Source organism: Oncorhynchus kisutch, linkage group LG24, assembly GCF_002021735.2.
Source record: "Oncorhynchus kisutch isolate 150728-3 linkage group LG24, Okis_V2, whole genome shotgun sequence".
Lineage (NCBI taxonomy): Eukaryota > Metazoa > Chordata > Actinopteri > Salmoniformes > Salmonidae > Oncorhynchus > Oncorhynchus kisutch.
The window spans coordinates 8200734-8221380 of NC_034197.2; the positions used below are offsets into that span (position 1 = coordinate 8200734).

General features: G+C 42.6%; 1 protein-coding gene across 4 annotated transcripts in view; it reads left to right on the forward strand.

Annotated features, from left to right (window-relative positions):
- The window catches only part of LOC109869858 (vasopressin V2 receptor), a 47323-nt gene that overhangs the window by 22590 nt on the left and 4086 nt on the right, over nucleotides 1-20647 (forward strand). For 3 of the 4 annotated variants that reach the window (XM_020460139.2, XM_031803870.1, XM_031803871.1), the window contains 6 exons: nucleotides 4198-4586; nucleotides 5302-5547; nucleotides 7422-7568; nucleotides 9309-10092; nucleotides 17656-17877; nucleotides 19006-19806. In XM_020460139.2, the coding sequence (XP_020315728.1) occupies nucleotides 4200-4586; nucleotides 5302-5547; nucleotides 7422-7568; nucleotides 9309-10092; nucleotides 17656-17858 (1767 nt within the window). In that variant the 5' untranslated portion in view covers nucleotides 4198-4199 and the 3' untranslated portion in view covers nucleotides 17859-17877; nucleotides 19006-19806. Of the gene's footprint in view, nucleotides 1-4197; nucleotides 4587-5301; nucleotides 5548-7421; nucleotides 7569-9308; nucleotides 10093-17655; nucleotides 17878-19005; nucleotides 19807-20647 lie in introns of those variants that run through there. The other variant, XR_004205252.1, reaches the window with a different exon arrangement.

Here is a 20647-nt window from a genome sequence, read left to right on the forward strand (position 1 = left end):
AAAATAGGGAATTAGCTAGGGGAACTTACAGATCAATAACGTGACATTGACATACTGAATAATATAACTCACATTGCACTGAAAAAAACGTCAGAATATCAATCATTTGGCCGATTATTTCATTGTTGGATTCAGGTCTAGTTTGATTAAGGGAAAAATAATAGCTAATGTAAGCCAACTTTTGGCCAGCTCTCTCTCTAACGGTACATCAACAGGCGAAAGCTTGCCAAGTTCATTTACTTCTGAAATGGGACAAAACAAAGGCTACAAACCTTCCCATACAAACAACTGCTGTTAGATAGTAATAATAGCCGCCTCATATCGCTGTCTGACAGACAACTAGAGGCTGGAGCTTACCTGGCTGTGGTAGCTACTCACTAGTGTAACCTATTCATTCACCTCAGTCGAGAGGTGATGAAACATTAGCTAACGTTACATGTCAGTTACAATACTAGCTCAGCACTGCGAATAAACACTAGTTTACCAGTCAACTAAAGAATAGCCCGTTTCTGTTCTGCTTCCTTTTACAACTCAGTGAAAGAGCGCAACACGTACACACCATGTTCAACTCTCCCATGGTCCAGCCAGCCTTCCAGAACCTTTGCCTTCACACAGCCTGTCAGGCTACTCTGTGGTGTCCACCCGGTCATAAATGTCTCCGCATGGTCCTAAAGCACACCGTCGCCGCCTTTTTTTTAAATCACATTCCAATGATTAAACTGGGGTGGACAAAAATGTAATTTCAGAATGTGGGGGCGGAATGTGAAAGTTGCGCCCCTGTACAAACCTAAAAAGTAACTTCTATTGTCAACTATGTAAAAATAGCCTACATAAATCCAACAAACAAAAACATTGCAGCCTGCAGGTAGAAAATATCCTGATAAACTCAATATCTTATAAATTTAATTGGCTACACATGGCCTGTCTGCAACGAACTTGAAACAATGTATGAACTATTAACTTTGGTCTGGCATGAAGCTTGTGCTAGCGAACTTGCAACATTTTCTGGATGCTCACAAGGCCACCTATAATTACAGGGGGAGGGAGGGAGGGGTGAGGAGGTAGGGAAGGGTAGACCCCGTGGGCAACATAAGTATAAAGAAGCCTCTTAGGTTTTAGATTAAAGATACAACGGGGACCAATGGGGTTCAAAGTCAGGCCAAGAGATTCCCTGATTAAAAATAGAAAGAAGACAGAAGAGAGAGAGAAAGAAGAGGCCCTCTGACTACAGCCTTGAACACATCATTTTGAAAAAATTCCCCTCAGCGATGAATAAAGTACCTATCTATTTATCTAATTAAAAACGGTTCCGAGGTCCAAATCCCACTGCTGCGACCGTGTCTCAAAATAGTTGATGTGGTAGTTATGACAGACAAAGATATAAAGTTTGGCGAACTTTACTGAGCATGTTTCAGTCAGCAGTAGTTACATAGTCAGCCAAGTTAACATGTTTTCTGTGCAAGTGCATTTGCCTTCAAAGGCATTTCAAACCAGTCGCTCAGAACTAGTGCGTTGAACAAAATCAAAAAATATGTGAAATGTTACAAATTGTACTAATGAACGTAAAGTGACAATATCCCACAATTGAAGTTATGAAATACAGTAAAAAATAAACTATACTCTCGAGGATATGGTTAGGTAAGCTCGCAGACATTCAACAAGTGCATTAATCTGGCCCAAATGATCAGCTTTCTTTTAAAGTATGGTTGAACCCATCGCCATCATTGGCAATGTTTGGGGATTCCTGATGTTTGGTTGGTAACCCCGTGGGGATTCATAGAGTGCAGCGCTGACTCTGCTTCTGCTCTGCTTCTTGTCTCTCAATCACTCCCTACCTGCCTGCTGAGTGACACAGACAATGGGCCGGGGATAGAGCGATGCAGCTGTGTTGGGTTGTAAAACCTGTACATCGGAACTGGGTTCAAATACTACTTGAAATCGTTTAAAATACTTTATTTGTGCTTGATTGAACTTGCCTGGTTTAATTGATCAATAGAATAGTCCCAGAACTGTTACCCCCACCATCTGGCACTCTAGACACTACAGAGCAAGCGTATTTGAAAGATTTAAAAAATATATTTCTAATAGTAATTGAACCCAGGTCTTCTCTATAGATACATGCCTCTGGCAGAGAACAACACAGTTGCTAACACTTTAGAAGAATAAGTCATGCTGTATTATCACACATACCAGGCTGTGTGAACGTTATTACTGGCAGCAAATTGCACATTAAGTGGCTGTGGTACGACTGAGTGCAAACCTTGTAATTTCTTGTTAGTCACACTAAATTCAAATATAATTCGACCAGAGCTACGTTAATTCAGTTTCCAAATATATATTTCCAGAACAACCTGACCTCTAACTCTCAAAGTGAGTACTGTCCCTAGGAATGCCATCAGGGTAAATAAGACTTGGTTCTTAAGTTAGTCGCCTGCTATTTGAATGAAGAATTGTACAACTTGCACCTTTAAATAAAGGTCAAATAAATACTGTAACAAGTATATTACAAATATTACATCCAATTTCCTGATAATATCAGTCAGGTGATACCTGCTGTCACCATGGTAATTATAGTATCATTATGACCTAATTTCCTGTCCATTCTTTTATTCACCCTCTCCTCATCCTGTCTTATCTTTCATCTCTCTTCAACTCTTCTGTTCCCTCAGCTTCCCCTTCGCTCGCTCTCTCTCTCCTTCCTCTCACCACTCTCTCGCTCTCCCACCACCCCCTCACCCTATTCTCTCCCTCTCCTCCTCCTCTCTCCCTGTCTATTTATTTGGTCAAAGCTTCTCCCTATCCCACGACTTCGTTTCTCTGATTATCAGTGTCATTCATATCAATTATGTTATTATTTACTTTTGTGCTATTTATTTATAAAAGGGAGAAAATAAACTGGATTTTAATGGGATCAAGAGAGTGTGATTGGAGGGGAGCAAAATAATGGTATAAACAAGGGATGAGAGAGAGATAAGAGCAAAGGTGAAGGACTAAAATGTGGTGGGATAGAGGGAGAGGGGGATAGAGAAAGAGAGGGATACAGGGAGAGTGGGATAGAGGGAGAAGCTGTCAAATCAAGCCAAGGAAAGTATGAGAAAAAACAAATTGAAAGCGGGACTTACGTCAGACAGAAGGAGAGAGTCAGATAGATAGACCAACAGACAGGTTGTAGAACTGTTACATAAAAGCACAGATTTACTGAACTACATATATACTGACAGGAAATAAACAATGGTTGCACCCTATTCCCTATTCAGAGTACTGCATATAGACACAATGAGTTGACATTGAAGGATCTCTTTTAAGTTTGAACAATCAGTATAATCTCAATCTGAAAACATTCAATCTAATGATAAGACCATCATGTTGTTGCATTTGCCATTTGTTTTTCTTTTTTAAGCACTTTAAGATTATTTCTGTAAGGAAAAACACTCTAGAAGGTAAGCAAGGCAACAGTCTCCGCACGAATAACGCATCGCCCCCCCTAGGACCAATTGAGGTATTGCGTGTGACTAACAAATGTCAGTTAATTAGAATACCTCCCGCCTTGGGCCTATCAGTTTAATTTAGTAAACGGCGGATCTTTATGGCAAGACGCATCATTCACCTATCTTTAGTCAAAATCATCCCAGTGCTGTCTGAGATATGGCGTGTGACTAACGCACAAAATAAATTATATAAATGAACAGTCCCCTCCCTGATTTCATCGTGGATGATTGTTATTATCACGTTTGTTTCATAATGAGGCCTGTAAAAGCGATTTATATCCTCATGACAAAACATACCAGGAAGAAGATCCCTATCAATGAAACAAAGTGTTCTTCCAGCTTGTAGAAGTATTGTCAAGAAGTCTGGACAGAGAGTGCTAAGACGTAGGAAAGGGGGATAGTAAGACTGCTCGTCTGTCCAACAAATTAGAAGGCAATTGAAGATAATTTAATAAAAATTGGATTAACCAAACCTAACAAACCATCAGTTTATTATCAAATCTTAGCCACAATGTTTACTGCAAACAAACAGAGGAAGTTTGTGACTTGCATGCTCCGGTATAGAACAGGGCTGGACTATAGGACTATAGGTCATTTCCGCAGGCTCTGTGCCCTCTTTGCCCTCTCTCCCTACAAAACAAACACAGGGGGAGATTTGATCATTATTAGTTTTATGAGGTTTCTGTTGTTTTGTTTGTGTTTTACGCAGGCATGGAAACCATCTCCGGGGAAATGGGTTGGAATAAATTAGGCCACTCCTCTCTGGCATCCGTGACAACAGGAAGAACCAACCTCACTTCCTCCCTCTTCTCCGACTTCACATCCCTCAACAGTTCTCACGAAGGGGCAGGGTCCTATTACTGGATTATCCCCGAGAATGCCTCAGCCACCACGCCCCATGCCTTACCCCAGCCCAGGGTGAGGGATCTGGGTCTGGCCCGGGCAGAGATAGGGGTCCTGGGCTTGGTGCTGGCCCTCACTACCCTAGGGAATGGCTTCGTACTGTGGGTGCTGCTCCGCAGGAGGAAACACAACGCTCCGATGCATCTGTTCATGGTCAACCTGTGTCTGGCTGACCTGGTGGTGGCGCTGTTCCAGGTGAGACTGACACCTTAGAGATTAGAGTCAACTCCAGTTCTCTTGGGATTAACCCCATCCCTGTTTTGATTGCTAGGCACCACATGTATACAGTAATCAACATCGGTAACCTATGAGTGAGCTAAGTCACAATGACATGGAGAGTGTGGTGAAGCTAACATGACCATGATTCCGTCCCTTCTAGTCTGTTTAACAATATGAATTAGTCCACTATTCCTACAACTCTAAATCATTGTTACAGATATATGATCTTAATTTATTATGTTACTGCACATTTTCCTGCAAACTTATAGTGTATTTGAGTTTTAAAAAGGCTTCTAAAGTTAGTAATTTTCACATTGAAATTTTAGACTTGATTTGACATAATGAAAAATGTAGCAACCCCTACAAAAATGTCCATTATAATCCACGTTTTCTGTTGCTGCAGGATTATTTTCCTGCTGTAGCAAACTGGCTTAAATTAAGATTCTATGGCCGTCCTAAATGACTAACACACATTCGCCTACTATTGTATGGTGGGCGCAGTTCTCAAAATGCAGTGGAAATGGCGTGAGCATTCAAATAAATATTATTATTGTTATTCCATTGCTATGGCAGTCAGTCTACTCTGGTTCAATGTCCACACTAGCATGCATTGATTCATGGATTCTAAGTAGTATGCTAGTATCTAACGTAGCCACGCTAAATGTTCTCTTATTTCCTGTCGGCCCCACAGGTTTTTCCCCAGCTGGTGTGGAACATCACAGAAAGGTTCCAGGGGCCGGATTTTCTGTGTCGCTCAGTAAAGTACCTGCAGATCGTAGGGATGTTCGCGTCCTCCTATATGATTGTTGCCATGACAGTGGACCGGCACTATGCCATCTGCTGCCCACTGCAGGCCTATCGTGGTGGGTCCGTGTCCCGCTGGAACACCCCTATTATGATGGCCTGGGGCCTGGCCTTACTTCTCTCTATACCACAGGTAGGAGCACTATCCCTGACCTCTGACCCCTTGGCCCTGCTGCTCTCCATACCACAGGCAGGTAGGAACACTGAGCCTAAGCTTGAACCTAAGCCTTAACCTTAGTTGTATGTCCACATCTCAGCTAAACCCTAAACCTAGCTTCATGTCCACATCCCAGCTCAACGATAACCAGTGCAGGTTCGTGAGGACGATTTGTATTTATTTTCTATTACAGCATTTAGGATGACTGTCATTCCTATTCCATTCACCCAGTTCTATGTAACATTGATGGGTTTAGGCGACTACATGATACTCAAATTTACCCTATACTCATTATGACAATACAACCTAGCATACAAATGAACATTTATAACGTAGGTGCACAGGTCGAGAGACAAATTGGAGAAATAAGATGACAGAAAGTGACACAATCAATACTCCCTTGCACACTCTTGCCTGCATCTAGCTGATTATGGGTGTAATTATTAGTCCAAACAGTTGCAAAACATTCCTTTCTATTGGACAATTTTATGTAGGTCCCTCCCCGTTTCGTTTGCTTACGTTGAAGAAATGTTTTGCAGCAGAATCACTGTAATGAACACACCCCTGATCAGTGACCAGACGCAAAATCTTCTCCAAGCCAAACCTTCCTACTTATAACCCCTAGCTGCTACACAGCCTACATCGTTGTCACCATATTAACATATTATAGTCAACAAACTAAAACTAACGCGCTAGGAAACCCACAATCCAATCCATGTGCACAACCACGTCAAGCAGTATAGCAGTTACACCGGGGGGCCCCGGAAGCAATCAATTCATAAAACCGAAAGCTTACCTCGGCTTGGAAATCCCTACCTTGCAGTCTTGGAAATCCTTAGCCAGCTAGCTAACGTAAATAGCATTCCTCTCTGTTCGAGTCAGGTTTTATTTCTATATTTATTTTACCAGAACATTCTCATTTAAATGAATTACCTGGGAAATAGTTACAGGGGAAAAGGGGGGGGGGGGGGTGAATGAGCCAATTGGAAGACGGGGATGATTAGGTGGCCATGGTGGTATGAGGGCCAGATTTGTCATAATTACTGTGTAAGTAATTAGTAGTATGGAAGGGGGTGAGAACCACAGGCCTCCTAGGTTTTGTATTGAAGTCAGTGTACCCAGAGGAGTACAGAAAATAGCTGTCCTCCAACTACAACATGGTGCCACCCTAGAGGGTGCTGTTGAGGATAATGTAGACCATCATTGCAAAACAGTGTGTTTTAATCACTTATCTGGTGAAGTGATATATATTTACTATAGATTTATCTCAAACGTGTGACTATTTTTATTTTTCAGAAATAGTATGATGGTCCTCCCCTTCCTCCTCTGAAGAGCCTCCACTGACCCTAACAACCCTCAACCCCAACCCTAGCTTCATGTCCACATCCAGGCTCAACCCTAACCCTAGCCTCAAACACAACCCTAACATGACAGCCTCTGCCCACTTACTGTTTACTTGAGCTTTCACACAACCATTTCCATATGTTCTGCCCTCGAGGCAGAGCTGCCCTCAGAACAATATAGAGGTAGGGACACTGGCACCGCTGATCAGTATAGGCTACCACAGGTGTGAACCAGGGACAGCTAGATGACATGCTGGCTCAGGAAATGAAGTCTCAAGGGGACACTCCTGCCCTGACCCCAGGGCCTGCAGTCAAATTTAAGGTGTTCCATTTTTAGGCGTATCATGAGATCAGTGGAAGTTTCCTAGACAGTGTGGTCTCCTGTTCTGTTAGTTGTGAAGGAAATTGATGTTTGGTTTGGTTTTGACTCCCTCACCCCTCACTCTTCCTTCCTCCCCTCCCTCCATTCCCCACCCTCTCCCTCCTCCAACATTCCCCTCTCCCCAGTTGTTCATCTTCTCGCGGTCGGAGGTGTCTCCAGGAGAGTTTGAGTGCTGGGCTCACTTTGCTGAGCCGTGGGGACTCAAGGCCTACATCACCTGGATGACCCTAGCAGTGTTCTTACTGCCAGCACTAATCATCACTGTCTGCCAGGTACTACTACTGAAACAGATGCACACACATGCACGCACACACACTGCCAGGCTTAATGATCACTGTCTGCCAGGTACAAGACAAGGAGACAACACAGTGTGACCACCGAACAAAAATATAATAGAAATGTATCCTTTTTCCACATTGACAGGCACAGCGTTAACCGCGATGCAATGCCCTTGGGGGGTGCCTGGGATCAGAGACCAGCTGCCCTCCGTTTACCAGTACACTTCCTATTTCATTATCCTTAAGGCTCTGGTCAAAAGTAGTGCGCTATATAGGGAATAGGGTGAAATTTGGGATGCGCCCCATATCTCTAAGCTATAGGCTACCTGCCACCCCCGAAAACATACAAAACACAGAATAAAAAATTTGATTTTGCATGAATAAAATTTGCTGTTTGATGGAGCGGTTTTTGGTAGGCACTGTTGAATAAACTGCAGGGAGTCAGTTCTATCAGATCTGGGACAGGCCGGACAGCTGGTGGGGTAGATGGGGTGGCTGTACTGGCTGGTGTTGTGTAGCGTCCCGTGGGGGATAGAGACATTCTGGGCTACCTCCCTCTGGTCCAGTCAGACTCAGAGAGAGAGCTAGCTGCTCTATTTAAGGAAAGATATTTCCAGGGTCCGGCTATTTGCTGTTTCCCCTGGCCTAATTAACACAGCCCACTGTAGACCTACTGCTGTGTGGCTGGCCTGTCAGAACACTACCCACTGTGAGGGACCCAGCGAGGAACCAGAATAACAGTCAAATTAACCAGATCCCAGCCAAAGATTAGGGACATTGAATTAATTTGTGTTTCATATAAAGTGTAGAGCTGGGTTCAAATACTATTTAAAATCTTTTGAATAATTTGAGTGTGTGATTTATTCTGCCTTAGAGTTCCCCCGATGGGCGAGTTTGCTGTTTTGGCAATATTGTTTTGGTTCCATTATGCCAGGCAAGCTCAGTCAAAACAGCTTATTAAGTATTCTAAATGATTTAAAGTCGTGTTTGAACCCAGATCTGATCAAGTGACGTCCTTGCTAACATGGTTTGGCAAGACATTGTTCTAAGACCCAGTTTCTCATGACCTGCTGGGGTCTTGTGCTTTTTCAGGAAACAGAATCGAGGACATTTAATTGAGTTAGAAAGGTCTGTGTTTGGTGTCTGTGTTGGGATGATTAGGTTTAGGAATCGGTTCCAAAATACTTCTCTGTGTGCACTCTTTTACTGTCTAAGTACATTTGTTCTATTAGTATCTACAGGTAACTGCCAAAATAAAGGAAACACCAAAACGTAACGTATCTTTAGGGCGTTGGGCCACCATAACCCGCTTCAATGTACCTTAGCATAGATTCTACACGTGTCTGGAACTTGGAGGGATGCAACACCATTCTGAGAGAAATCCCATCATTTGGTGTTTTGTTGATGGTGGTGAAAAATGCTGTCTCAGGCACTGAGATCTCTTCTTCTAGCCATGGTAGCCAAAATAATGGACGACTGGGCATTTTTATACATGACCCTAAGCATGATGGGATGTTGACTGCTTAATTAACTTAGGAATCTGTGTTGAAGCATCTGCTTTCAATATACGTTGTATCCCTCATTTACTCAAGTGTTCCCTCTATTTTGGAAGTTAGCTGTACGTTTCTATTAATTGTATGTATTTTACTCTTTTAGCATCTAGCTACATACTTCAGACATATTCAGATTCATTAAGACAAATTCATTCATTCATCCATTTCTTTCTCATTCCAGATACGGATCTTCAGAGAGATTCACAACAACATCTATCTGAAGTCAGAGAGGATGGTGTCAGCAGAGCTCAAGAAGAACAACGCTGTCATCTTCCACTTCCACAGAGTCAAAAAGGACGATGACAGAGCGACCAGGGAGCGGGGGAGAGGGGGATGCAGAGGGGGGAGAGGAGCAGGAGTAGGAGGGGAGCAGCTTCTAAAGACTATGAACAACAACCCCTCCAGCACTCTCTGCAACCCTCTCTTACCGCTCTCCCCCCAGTCTACTACAGCTGTTGTACCCTCAGAGTGCTATCCCTACCTGTCCCCCTCTCCACAGTACAGCAGCTGTCACAACAACCACACAGCAGCAACACAGCAAAGCCCCTTCAACACCCCAGATAACCTAACCCTCCCCTCCAACCCCGGCCTCAGTGACCAAAGGGGCTCCAGTACAGCTGTAGTTCCCCCATCATGTGACCCGTGCCCACATGGATCCCATGGCCCAGTCACCTCAGGTGGTTGTGGTGGTGGTTCAGTGCCTCCTAACAATGGCGGATGCCACTGTCATGAGTCCTACACATCCTTCGAGCTCCCATCCTCCCCCCGGTGTGTCTCCTCTCCACGCCCATCGCTGGAGTACCCTCCCCCACCCCCCCGGGCCCTGACGCCCCCCTCCATCTCCAAGGCCATGTCTAAGACGGTGAGGATGACTCTGGTGATAGTGTTGGTCTACACAGTCTGCTGGTCCCCCTTCTTCATCGTTCAGCTGTGGGCCGCCTGGGACCCCAACCCTCCAGACCAAGGTTAGAGATCGAAGACACACGCACACAGAAACACACTTACTAAGCACACAAAGCATACTGAGCTCCGCTGTATGGCAAAATATTTGGGTCACTGAGGTTAAAAATATGTTATTGTTTTCATATCCACAGTGTTGGGGAGTAGTGAGCTACATGTAGTTCAACTAGTAATTTCACTACATTTTACAGTAGCTTAGTGGTAGTTGAACTGAATTCAAATCTAGATAGTGTTTTCAGTAGTTAAAGGTCGATTCCGCCACTTCTCAACCTCATATTCACTATCTCCAGCACCATACCAGTATCTATATATGTAAAAACAGCACGTTTCTATGATCAGTGGTTAAAAAGATAAGAAGAAAGTTCCTAAAAAATGGTTCTCTGTGACATCACATTCTGGCCAATAGGAGGGTATTTTCTTGCTCCACGCGTCACCACGATTCTCATAGTATTTGAAAATCATTGATGTCATCGAGTAGAACTTTTTAACTTTATATTTTTTTCTACAAAATATATGTAGACACTGGTATTGTGCTGGATTAATGAAAATGAGGTTGAAAAGTGATGGAATTGCACTTTAATTACTTTTAGCCATATAGTGGTGTAGCTAACTACTGGAACTACAAACAATTTTTTCGCAAAAAGAAAAACATGGGTAAAGTAGGCAATAATCTTCTCTCTTTTTCTTTATCAGACCTTCCTAATTCTCACTTGAAACATTGTTTTTGTGTTGAAATCCTACAGTCCCACTTTGACGCTGGTATGTTTTGGACTTCTAAAACCTTTTTAAACCCCTACAGACTTCTGGGTTGTACCATTGGACCTGTCTATTTCTACTACATCCATTGATACCAACCATTAGTCTGTGTGATTAACGGAGGCTGAGCTAGAGTGGTGTTTGTGAGACAAGGGCCGCGGGAGATTCTTCTGACATCATATAACCCCAAAGTGATCTGTGCTTGCAATTTACAGTCTATGACATTTCAGATTTACATATGATAATTTTTCACGAAGTACTTTTTCAAAGTAACTTTAGTTTACTATATTTTTCATAGGGGTAACTTTAGTGTAGCTTAACTTCTTTCAGTTTGATGTAATTGGTAGTAGGGATGCACCGATATGACATTTTTGGCCAATACCGATATGTGATATTTTCCATGGCAAAAAACACCCGATATCGGTAACCAATATTACAAATTTTAGCGGCATTTTAAGCATTCTAGTACATTTAAATAGTTAACACACACATACACACTGACCAAAAAGTTATTTTCTTGCCTTTTACGCATGTCCCCATTACCAGTAAAACATCATCAAAATCTATTTCTTTCACTTACTTGTTGTCCTGTTTTGTTGTTCATTTGTTCAGTCATTTCAGTCTCAACCAGGATTTCATCATACATGTCAAGCAGTGAAGTTTCAGCTCTGTCTGTCGCCGCTCTTCCTCAGTGTACACTGTCACTGTGTCCGTTTCCATCTTGTCCAGCTGTGTCTGTAACATTTCACGTAAACCCTATTTCTTGTCTGCTTCGAAGTAGCGGCCCTTGTACCTAGCATCGACAATGGTGGCAACACAGTAAAGAGGCTCAGAGAGAATGCCACCGAATCACTTGTTCACAGAATCTTGTAGAGTACTTTTGCAAGTGTTAACCCCACGGTCTGCGTGGGCACTTTAGTTGAGCAGGCGTTTCAATGCCATGACAGACGGTATCACGTCTGCTGCAGACACAGTTGATTAGCTTATTATTTCTCCAGTCAGTTGTTCAAATGGAGCCAGGAGTGTGTTCATGTTTTCAAGTTTGAAACATGTTCTCAAATGCCATTGAAATGGCAGTAGCGGTATGAGAACCAGCACATTCTTGAGCATGCAATAGGGCTTTCCTCAGTTCAAAATCCTCGTAGACCCACTGTGCTGTCAGACTCAGCATGCTCATAGGGCTGACATTGCTGGTTCAAATGTCAGTCAATCGTGAAGCTAATAGCAGTGACGCCCATAGCAAGTAGCTCAGGGATGTGCGTTTCAACAATACTGTGTAACTCAGGTAGGGCAACATCTGAAAAATAGCGCCTACTTGGTAATGTGTACCGGGGCTTCGAGGTGCTCGACCAGTCGGCGAAAGCCAACATCATACACGACAGAGAACGGTTGATTGCTAAGGCCAATGAATTCCATTATCTTGGCATTAATGTATTTCGCCTTTGAGTTGTCTCGCTGAAATTTTCTTACTCTTTCAAATGACTGCTCGACTTGAACTTGTTCAGTTGTTGGAAGTGTGCTCTAAGTATTTTTCTGCTTTTGTTCTGTATAGCACTGTATTTTTCGTGGCGTCATTACGTCATCTACCTACGTTATATAGGTATGCACTTCAGCTTTGACATCGGTTTTGCACATCGGCGTTAAAATAGACATCGGGCCATTTTTACCTAATATCGGCCGATTCCAATATGCTTACCGATATATCGTGGTAACCATGTGTTAGATGTGTTTGATACCATTCCATTTATGTCATTGCAGCCTTTACTATAAGCCCTTCCTCCGATTTCAAGTGCCACAACTGATCCAGAACTAGAATTTATTTAAGGTCACCATAACATAACTCAACTCAACTAGCACTGTGTCAGGTGTCTGCTTACAACGGTTTACAACTTCAACACTGTGGATTAGTTTTTTCTTCACTCATCTGAAGCAAAACTGGCACACACACACACACACACACACACACACACACACAGCATACCTCAGTGTCAGTAAATAACCTGTTTATATCCCCTGTTGCTCTCACACCCCGGACAGATGTTGACATTTCATCAACAATAGCATCTGCCAACAGCTCGCACACAGAGTGAAACACACACACATGAATAGGCACCCAAAGCATGCAAACACGCACACAGTGCGTACACATAAGTCATCATGCACACACTGATTGCTATCAGCTGTGTAGTTTCTAGTCAACCCCCAGCTCCTTTTATCTTCCTAAACTGGCAATAGTAAAGAGGGAGGAGGCCAGTGCTTGGTGTCCTACTTATTACATAAAAACGGCATGTTGGAAGTAGAAAGTGGCCAAAGGAAATAGGTAAAGTTTAGATTTTTGTTCCAGAAGGAAATTTACAGCACGTCTAATGGTGCCAGAGGGAAACAAAAATGGAAAACCGTAAACAGTTAGTTTCCACACTGAATACTGGTATTGTTAAATAGTCACTACTCTCTGTTGTTACCGAAGAGGAGGAAGTGGACCATGACCTCGATCTCTCCATGCCTGCGTCCCAAATGGCACCCTATTCCCTATATTGTGCACTTGAAAAATACTAAGAGATATACTAGAGAGCTATATCTGCCAGAGGATGCGGTACAGCCGCCACAGGTCTGTCCAGCAAGAACAGGTCAGATGTCTTCAGAACAGGTTTATTACAGATAAGGGATCACCACACCATACACCTTGATTGACAGTGCTCACAGTGGAAGTGAGAGTGTATAAAAGTGTTTCTATGGTAACAGAATAGAAAGGAATAACCACGAGTATAGGCTTACATACAATATACAGGCCCAGTAGACTGTGGTGGTATTCGTGCTAGTATCTAGAATACACAATCTCTATACTGCTTATGCCAAGATATAATGTAAGGGGCAAAACAAAATGCATAGGCTATAGTAACACACCTACAGGACAAAAGCCCAATTATTGGTAACCATATGATAACTATACATCAATTGAATGACATAGAAAGTAACTGAAATGTGACTGCAATGTACCCAAGTTCTGCGCATGTGCAGGAGACCACAACAAGGAATAGTAACTGCCCCACCAGAAAAGGCACAGGCTAAATTAGGTTACATACATACATACATACATACGACTAAATATACAGCGCAGAGTAGCATGAGGCTAAATAAAGGTTGTAATTGTCCATAAACACGGCTATACGTGTAGCGGTCTTTATATGTACAACAGTAGAACCAAGAAATGAAGAGCGACACCGCGGCTGTCTTTTTGGATTTTATGTTGATCTGCAATAGTATTGTAAAAAGATAGGACAGGAACACATCAATCTCCAATGCACCATCTGACAAGTTGTTCTCTCTCAGTGTTTTCTCAGACTCACACAACCACACTCATACATAAAGCCATAATGTATACTATAAAATAATAACCAGTCCTTAATACAAAGAATGTATCATCTTAATTCTTAGACAATAAAACCATACCTGCAATAGTATTGTGAAAAGACAGGACAGGAACACATCAGTCTCCAATGCACCATCAGACAAGTTGTTAAGAACAGGAGCATGAAGAAAGGTAAAACACATATCCTGTCTCACATCCCCAATACATTGCTAGGTGCTTTCAGTGTTGACAGTATTAAAATACAACAACTCACGTACAAAAACACTGCAACACAAACAAGCTACAACGTGAAATCGCCTCTCTCATTCAAACCGTAGAGGGCCAAAACTACTCTCCCATAATGCAACGCCAGCACCAGTCGGCAGCTCAGCGAACCGTCTGCATCACAGAAAGGCATGCTAGCTAGCAACAGCAACACTTTTTAGCACTCTGTAAACTATATTAATATCAACAATAAAACTCTGAAAGGTACATGTTTCAATAGTCTCACACCACCGTATAACAATATCTACAGCATTAACCTCGGGATGTTTGATTTATTTCACGTTAGTGCTTTTGTAGGACTGAGGAGAACGGGAGCTACGGGTAGTACCAGGGTGTCAGTAGGTGACGCAAGCACCCAGATGAAATAAAATACATTTAATGAAACAAAACCCGAAGATGTTAATATCATTCAGCTACTGTAGCTGCCTACCTAACATCAACAGGCAGCACCAGTAGCGCAACAATTAAAAATAGACACCAAAAGTAAAGTTCCTGGCGACCATAGCGATCTGACTTTAGAATATTATTCCTGTTCGTGGGCTTGGGCCACTGACCCCCAACCTGTTTGTTCTGTTCTGCGTTGTGTACTATTCTAATAATTTGAAGTTTGATGGAATAACCTTTTTAACTCTCCTACTTAAACTGACAATATGAACGTAAAAATAATATCCTAAACTAGGCATGTGGTACACAGAGTATAAATTAGCTGGCATGACTGGCTAGCACCTACTTGGCTAGCTGGCTAAAAGAGTAACTAGCATGATGTAAAGGAAAATACCTTCTAAATATGGTAAATAACTTGACTGCCTTAGCAACAGCCAACTAAAGAAGCAATGACATGTACAATGACATGTACTTACAATTAGATGCAGGCAATAAAATAAATCATAGAAAACAGTCCAATATGTCCTTCCTTCTCTTCAGACGGCGCGATCTCAATCTGATGGCAGGAGGTAGACAGGGAACGCCGGACTGTGATTGGCTGATACAAGTGGGGTGCTTTATAGGTACCACTTTGGTGAAAATAAGGTGTTGGGCAAATACAATTTAACTACTAGATTAGGGATTATGAAACGGCTAAATAAGAGCTGGCCTTTTTAACAGCACTATTGTAAAGTAGAGTGTACACTTATTACTATGGAATTATAAACGGGGCATCAGTCCAGTTATTGGGAAAAAAATGGTATTCTAAGAAGACCTGATTTGTCAGTTATTTTAGTTATGGCTCATAAAGCTACAGTTAGAATAATAGTAATGAATTGATTCATCTGAAGGTATGAATTCTTTGAGAATCAATCGGACTAACCAAAATATTGGTAACACTAACCAAAATATTTACAAACATAAATGATAATGATCAAGGAAAGGTGGGCAATAGAATGAAAGACAATAAGTAAAGACCTCGAGATCCTGAACATGAAAGGATGTTATACTCAGTCTGTGCTCTAATTGTCTTCTCCTTCTTTCCTTGAAGAAGGATAGCTTAAGTGTACCGTTCAGGCTACGCTAGCTCTTTAAAGGCTCCTTGTACTGACAGTGCACAATACAAGTACTAATCCCTAAAAGCTACATTCCCCAAAATGATCAGTTCACCAGTTCCTGCCATTATAGGCTAAGGTCCATGGAGCTTGAGAGGTCCAGCTTGAGAGGTCCAGCTTGAGTGGTCCAGCAGAATAAGAGGCTAAGAGCTAAGAGAGAGAGGGAAGCAGTGCATTCTAGTCCTGTGAGGTCACATGGTACAAGTTAAAAGTTTGGACACACCTACTCATTCCAAGGATTTTATTTATTTGTACTATTTTCTATTTGTGAAGACATCAAAACTATGAAATAACATATATGGAATCATGTAGTAAGCAAAAAAGTGTTTAACAAATCAAAATATATTTTATATTTGAGATTCTTCAAAGCAGCCACCCTTCACCTCGACGACAGCTTTGCACACTCTTGGGATTCTCTCAACCAGCTTCATGATGTAGTCACCTGGAATGCATTTAAATTAACAGGTGTGCCTTGTTAAAAGTTAATTTGTGGAATGTCTTTCCTTCTTAATGCGTTTGAGCCAATCAGTTGTGTTGTGAGAAGGTTGGTGTGGTATATAGAAGATAGCCCTATTTGGTAAAAGATCAAGTCCATATTATGGCAACTCAAATAAGCAAAGATAAACGACAGTCCATCATTACTTTAAGACATGAAGGTCAGTCAATCCAGAACTTTTCAAGAACTTTGAAAGTTTCTTCAAGTGCAGTCGCAAAAACCATCAAGTGCTATGATGAAACTGGCTCTCGTGAAGACAGCCACAGGAAAGGAAGACCCAGAGTTATCTCTGCTGCAGAGGATAAGTTCATTAGAGTTAACTGCACCTCAGATTGCAGGCCAAATAAATGCCTCACAGAGTTCAAGTAACAGACACATCTCAACATCAGAGGAGACTGAGTGAACCAGGCCTTCATGGTCGAATTGCTACAAAGAAACCACTACTAAAGGACACCAATAATAAGAAGAGACTTGCTTGGGCAAAGAAACACGAGCAATGGACATCAGACCGGTGGAAAGCAAGTTTGAGATTTTTGGTTCCAACCGCTGTGTCTTTGTGAGATGCAGAGCGGGTGAATGGATGATCTCCACATGTGTGATTCCCACCGTGAAGCATGGAGGAGGAGGTATGTGGGGGTGCTTTTCTGATGACACTGTCAGTGATTTATTTAGAATTCAAGGCACACTTAACTAGCATGACTACCAGAGCATTCTGGAGCGATACGCCATCCCATCTAGTTTGAGCTTAGTGGGGCTATCATTAGTTTTTCAACAAGACAATGACCCAAAACACACCTCCTGACTGTGTAAGGGCTATTTGACCAAGAAGGAGAGTGATGGAGTGCTGTATCAGATGACCTGGCCTCCACAATCACCCAACCTCTGTTTTCAGCAAAGAGGAGGAACGTCTATTCTGTATGACCCCTTACCTATCTATATCTCTGACCTTCACAGTCTATTGCGATCAGTCAGCTCTGCTGTAATTTACTGGTTGTAGCCTACGGCTGCTGTGCTGCTGGCTCTGGCAATGCAATGTCCCTCACTTCCCTGCAGGCTGACTGATGGCTGCGTGTGCGTTTGCCTGATCGCGTCCGCGTGTGTGTCTTTGCCTGACCGTATGTGTGTCCTCTCTCTCTCTCTGCAGGCGTAGCGTTCACCATCCTGATGCTGCTGGCCAGTCTGAACTCGTGTACCAACCCCTGGATCTACACCTTCTTCAGCAGCTCTGTGTCCAGGGAGCTACAGGCCCTGTTACGCTGCAGACCAAGAACCCCGCGCAGGGGCTCCATACCTGACGACTCCACCACCACCACACACACCTCCACCACCAAGGACAGCCTCTACTGACACATTCAGACACTCACACGTACGTACAGTTCGGTCAATATTTGTTGACACCTTTGATAAAGATGAGCAAAAAAATCATTAAGAAATAAATAATACAAATACTGAGCTATATTGTATGCTATTTTTGTTGTTGAAAATTATATTAATTGATACTAATACAATTGCTTAGAGAAGGAGATTTTGTTAAACAAGTCATTTAAAAAATCTCATAAAGATAGGGATCAAAGTTATTGGCACCCCCGTTATCAATACTCCAGCATCCTACCCTTGTGAGGATAATGACACTGCCCTTACATTTTTGTTGTTGTTGATGAGGTTGGAGAACACATTGGGAGGGATCTTAGACCATTCCTCCACACAGAATATTTCCAGGTCCTTGATATCCTTTATCTGTGGTGCATATGGATTGCCCTCTTCAATTCAAACCACAGGTTTTCAAGTCCGGAGACTAAGATGGGATGCCCATTGCAGAATGATGAATTGGTGGTCAATTAACCATTTCTTTAAGGATTTTTAAATGTCCTGGTCCTTGATCAAGTGCATGATGCCGTTGACCTTAACCTTAACAAGGGCCCCAGAACCCAGAACCAGTGGAAGCCAAATAGCCCCACAACATCAAAGATCCACCACCGTGTTTTATCATTAGGTATAGGATACTTCTCTACATATGCATCTTTCTTTCGACGCAAAACCCACCACCGGTGTGGTGCGTGACCAAAGAGCTTTATTTTCATGCCATCCAACAAATGTAAACTCCTGGAGTTTGATAAATGGCATTGGCACTTGGATAGGAACCGGTGCTGTGATCAGATGACATGAAAAAAGAGCTCTTCTGCCACGCACACCTGTGGTGGGTTTGGCGTTGAAAAACAGAAGTATACGCAGAAAAGTACCTCACACCTACTGTAAAATATGCTGGTGGATCTTTGATGATGCAGACGAAGTATATCAAGGATCTTGGAAATATTCTGTATGGAGGAATGATCTAAGATCCCTCCCAATGTGTTTTCCAATCGCATTGTTATCCTCACAAGGGTAGGGCGCTGGAGTATTAAAAACAGGGGTGTCAATCACTTTGATTCCTATCTTTTTGAGATTCTATTTATTTATTTACTTGTTTAAAAAAATATATTCTTCAATTTTTTAGAGCACACACACTCCACCAAGGACAACTTGTACTGTCTCACACACACACACCACCACCTCCACCGCTGCCAGCACCTAAGACTAGAGGACAGCCCGCACTGACCTTCAGGCAGCAAACACATTTCCCCCAACACGGAAACATGGACATCTGTGTTATGGCCAGGAAGGAAGGACCCTATGAAACATCCCCTGTCTGTCTGTCTGTCTGTCCCCTCTGTCTTCTCTCCCTCACACCGAGGAGGTTGCTATTGAATGAGAGGAGAAACGTGAGTCAGCTGAGGAGGACAAATGTGAGTGAAGACATCGACACTACATAATGGAATATAGACCTTTACAGCACCTGTATAGGTACTGTACCTATAAATATACATATATCAACAGCAGGATAAGATGTTCACTTGGTACTGTAGAAACGGAACGAAAACAGAGAAAGATATTCAAATGCTCCTTTGAATAAGCTGACCATGGAGTATAAACATCCTGTATTATACGTTGTCTCTACATGTCTGTCTCTATATAAAGAGAACAGTGCAGTTGCCGGACGGTGATTCCCTTCAAGGCTACAAATTACTTCACCTCTCGCAAGATGACATGGGCAGTACATTAAATGTTTGTTGACTGGACTTACATGCCTAATGTACAAAGCAGTGCATAAGCTCACAGTACGCTATGGCTCAAACTACAGAACAAAGCAGCCAGACAGCAGACTGAGTGAGAGAGAGAGCGAGAGAGAGAGAGAGAGAGAGATTGTGGGGAGAGGGAGAGAGAGAGAAAAAAAGGTGGAGAGGGAGAGAGAGAGAAAGAGGTGGAGAGGGAGAGAGAGAGGGAGAGAGAGAGATTGAATTGAATTGGGAGAGAGAGAGAAAGAGGGGAAGAGGTAGGGAGAGAGAGAGAGAGAGAGAGAGAGAGAGAGAGAGAGAGAGAGAGAGAGAGAGAGAGAGAGAGAGAGAGAGAGAGTACAGGCTCAGTGAGCACAGCCTTGCCATTGAGAAGGGTAGACACAGGAAAACCGGACTCCCTGTAGAGGAAAGGCTGTGCAACCACTGCACAACAGCAGAACCTGAGACGGAGCTGCATTTCCTGACAAAATGTAAAAAATATAAAACAATTTGAGTGTCATTTCCCCAAATTTGAAACCCTTATTCAAGGTTTCAAAGACCTCTCTGATGAGAGTAGGCTACCCGTCCTGTTGGGGGAGGATGCAGAGAGCTGTGTGTTGGCAGTGCACTACATTTCTGCCTGCCATAAGTTGAGGGACAGTGTCTGACAGACCAATCAACCTGCACATGTCCTCTACTGTATGCTTATTGTTATTGTTCAATGTATGGTTATTTTGACACTTGGATGTTGTTGTTACTGTTGTCCCGTTGATCATTTTGATTATTATTATTTTCCTATTGTAAATATCCAAAGTAAGCTTTACGTCATGACAATAAAGCAAATTGAATTGAAAAAATTATTATAATAATTGGGAGAGAGAGGAGGGGAGAGAGGGAGATAGGGAGAGAGAGAAAGAGGGGGAGAGTGAGAGTGAGAAAGAGAGAGAGAGAAAGAGAGAGAGAGAGAGAGAGAGAGAGAGAGAGAGAGAGAAGCTGATACTGGTGCAATTCATTGTTAATCTTAGACATACACGTTGTACTGGC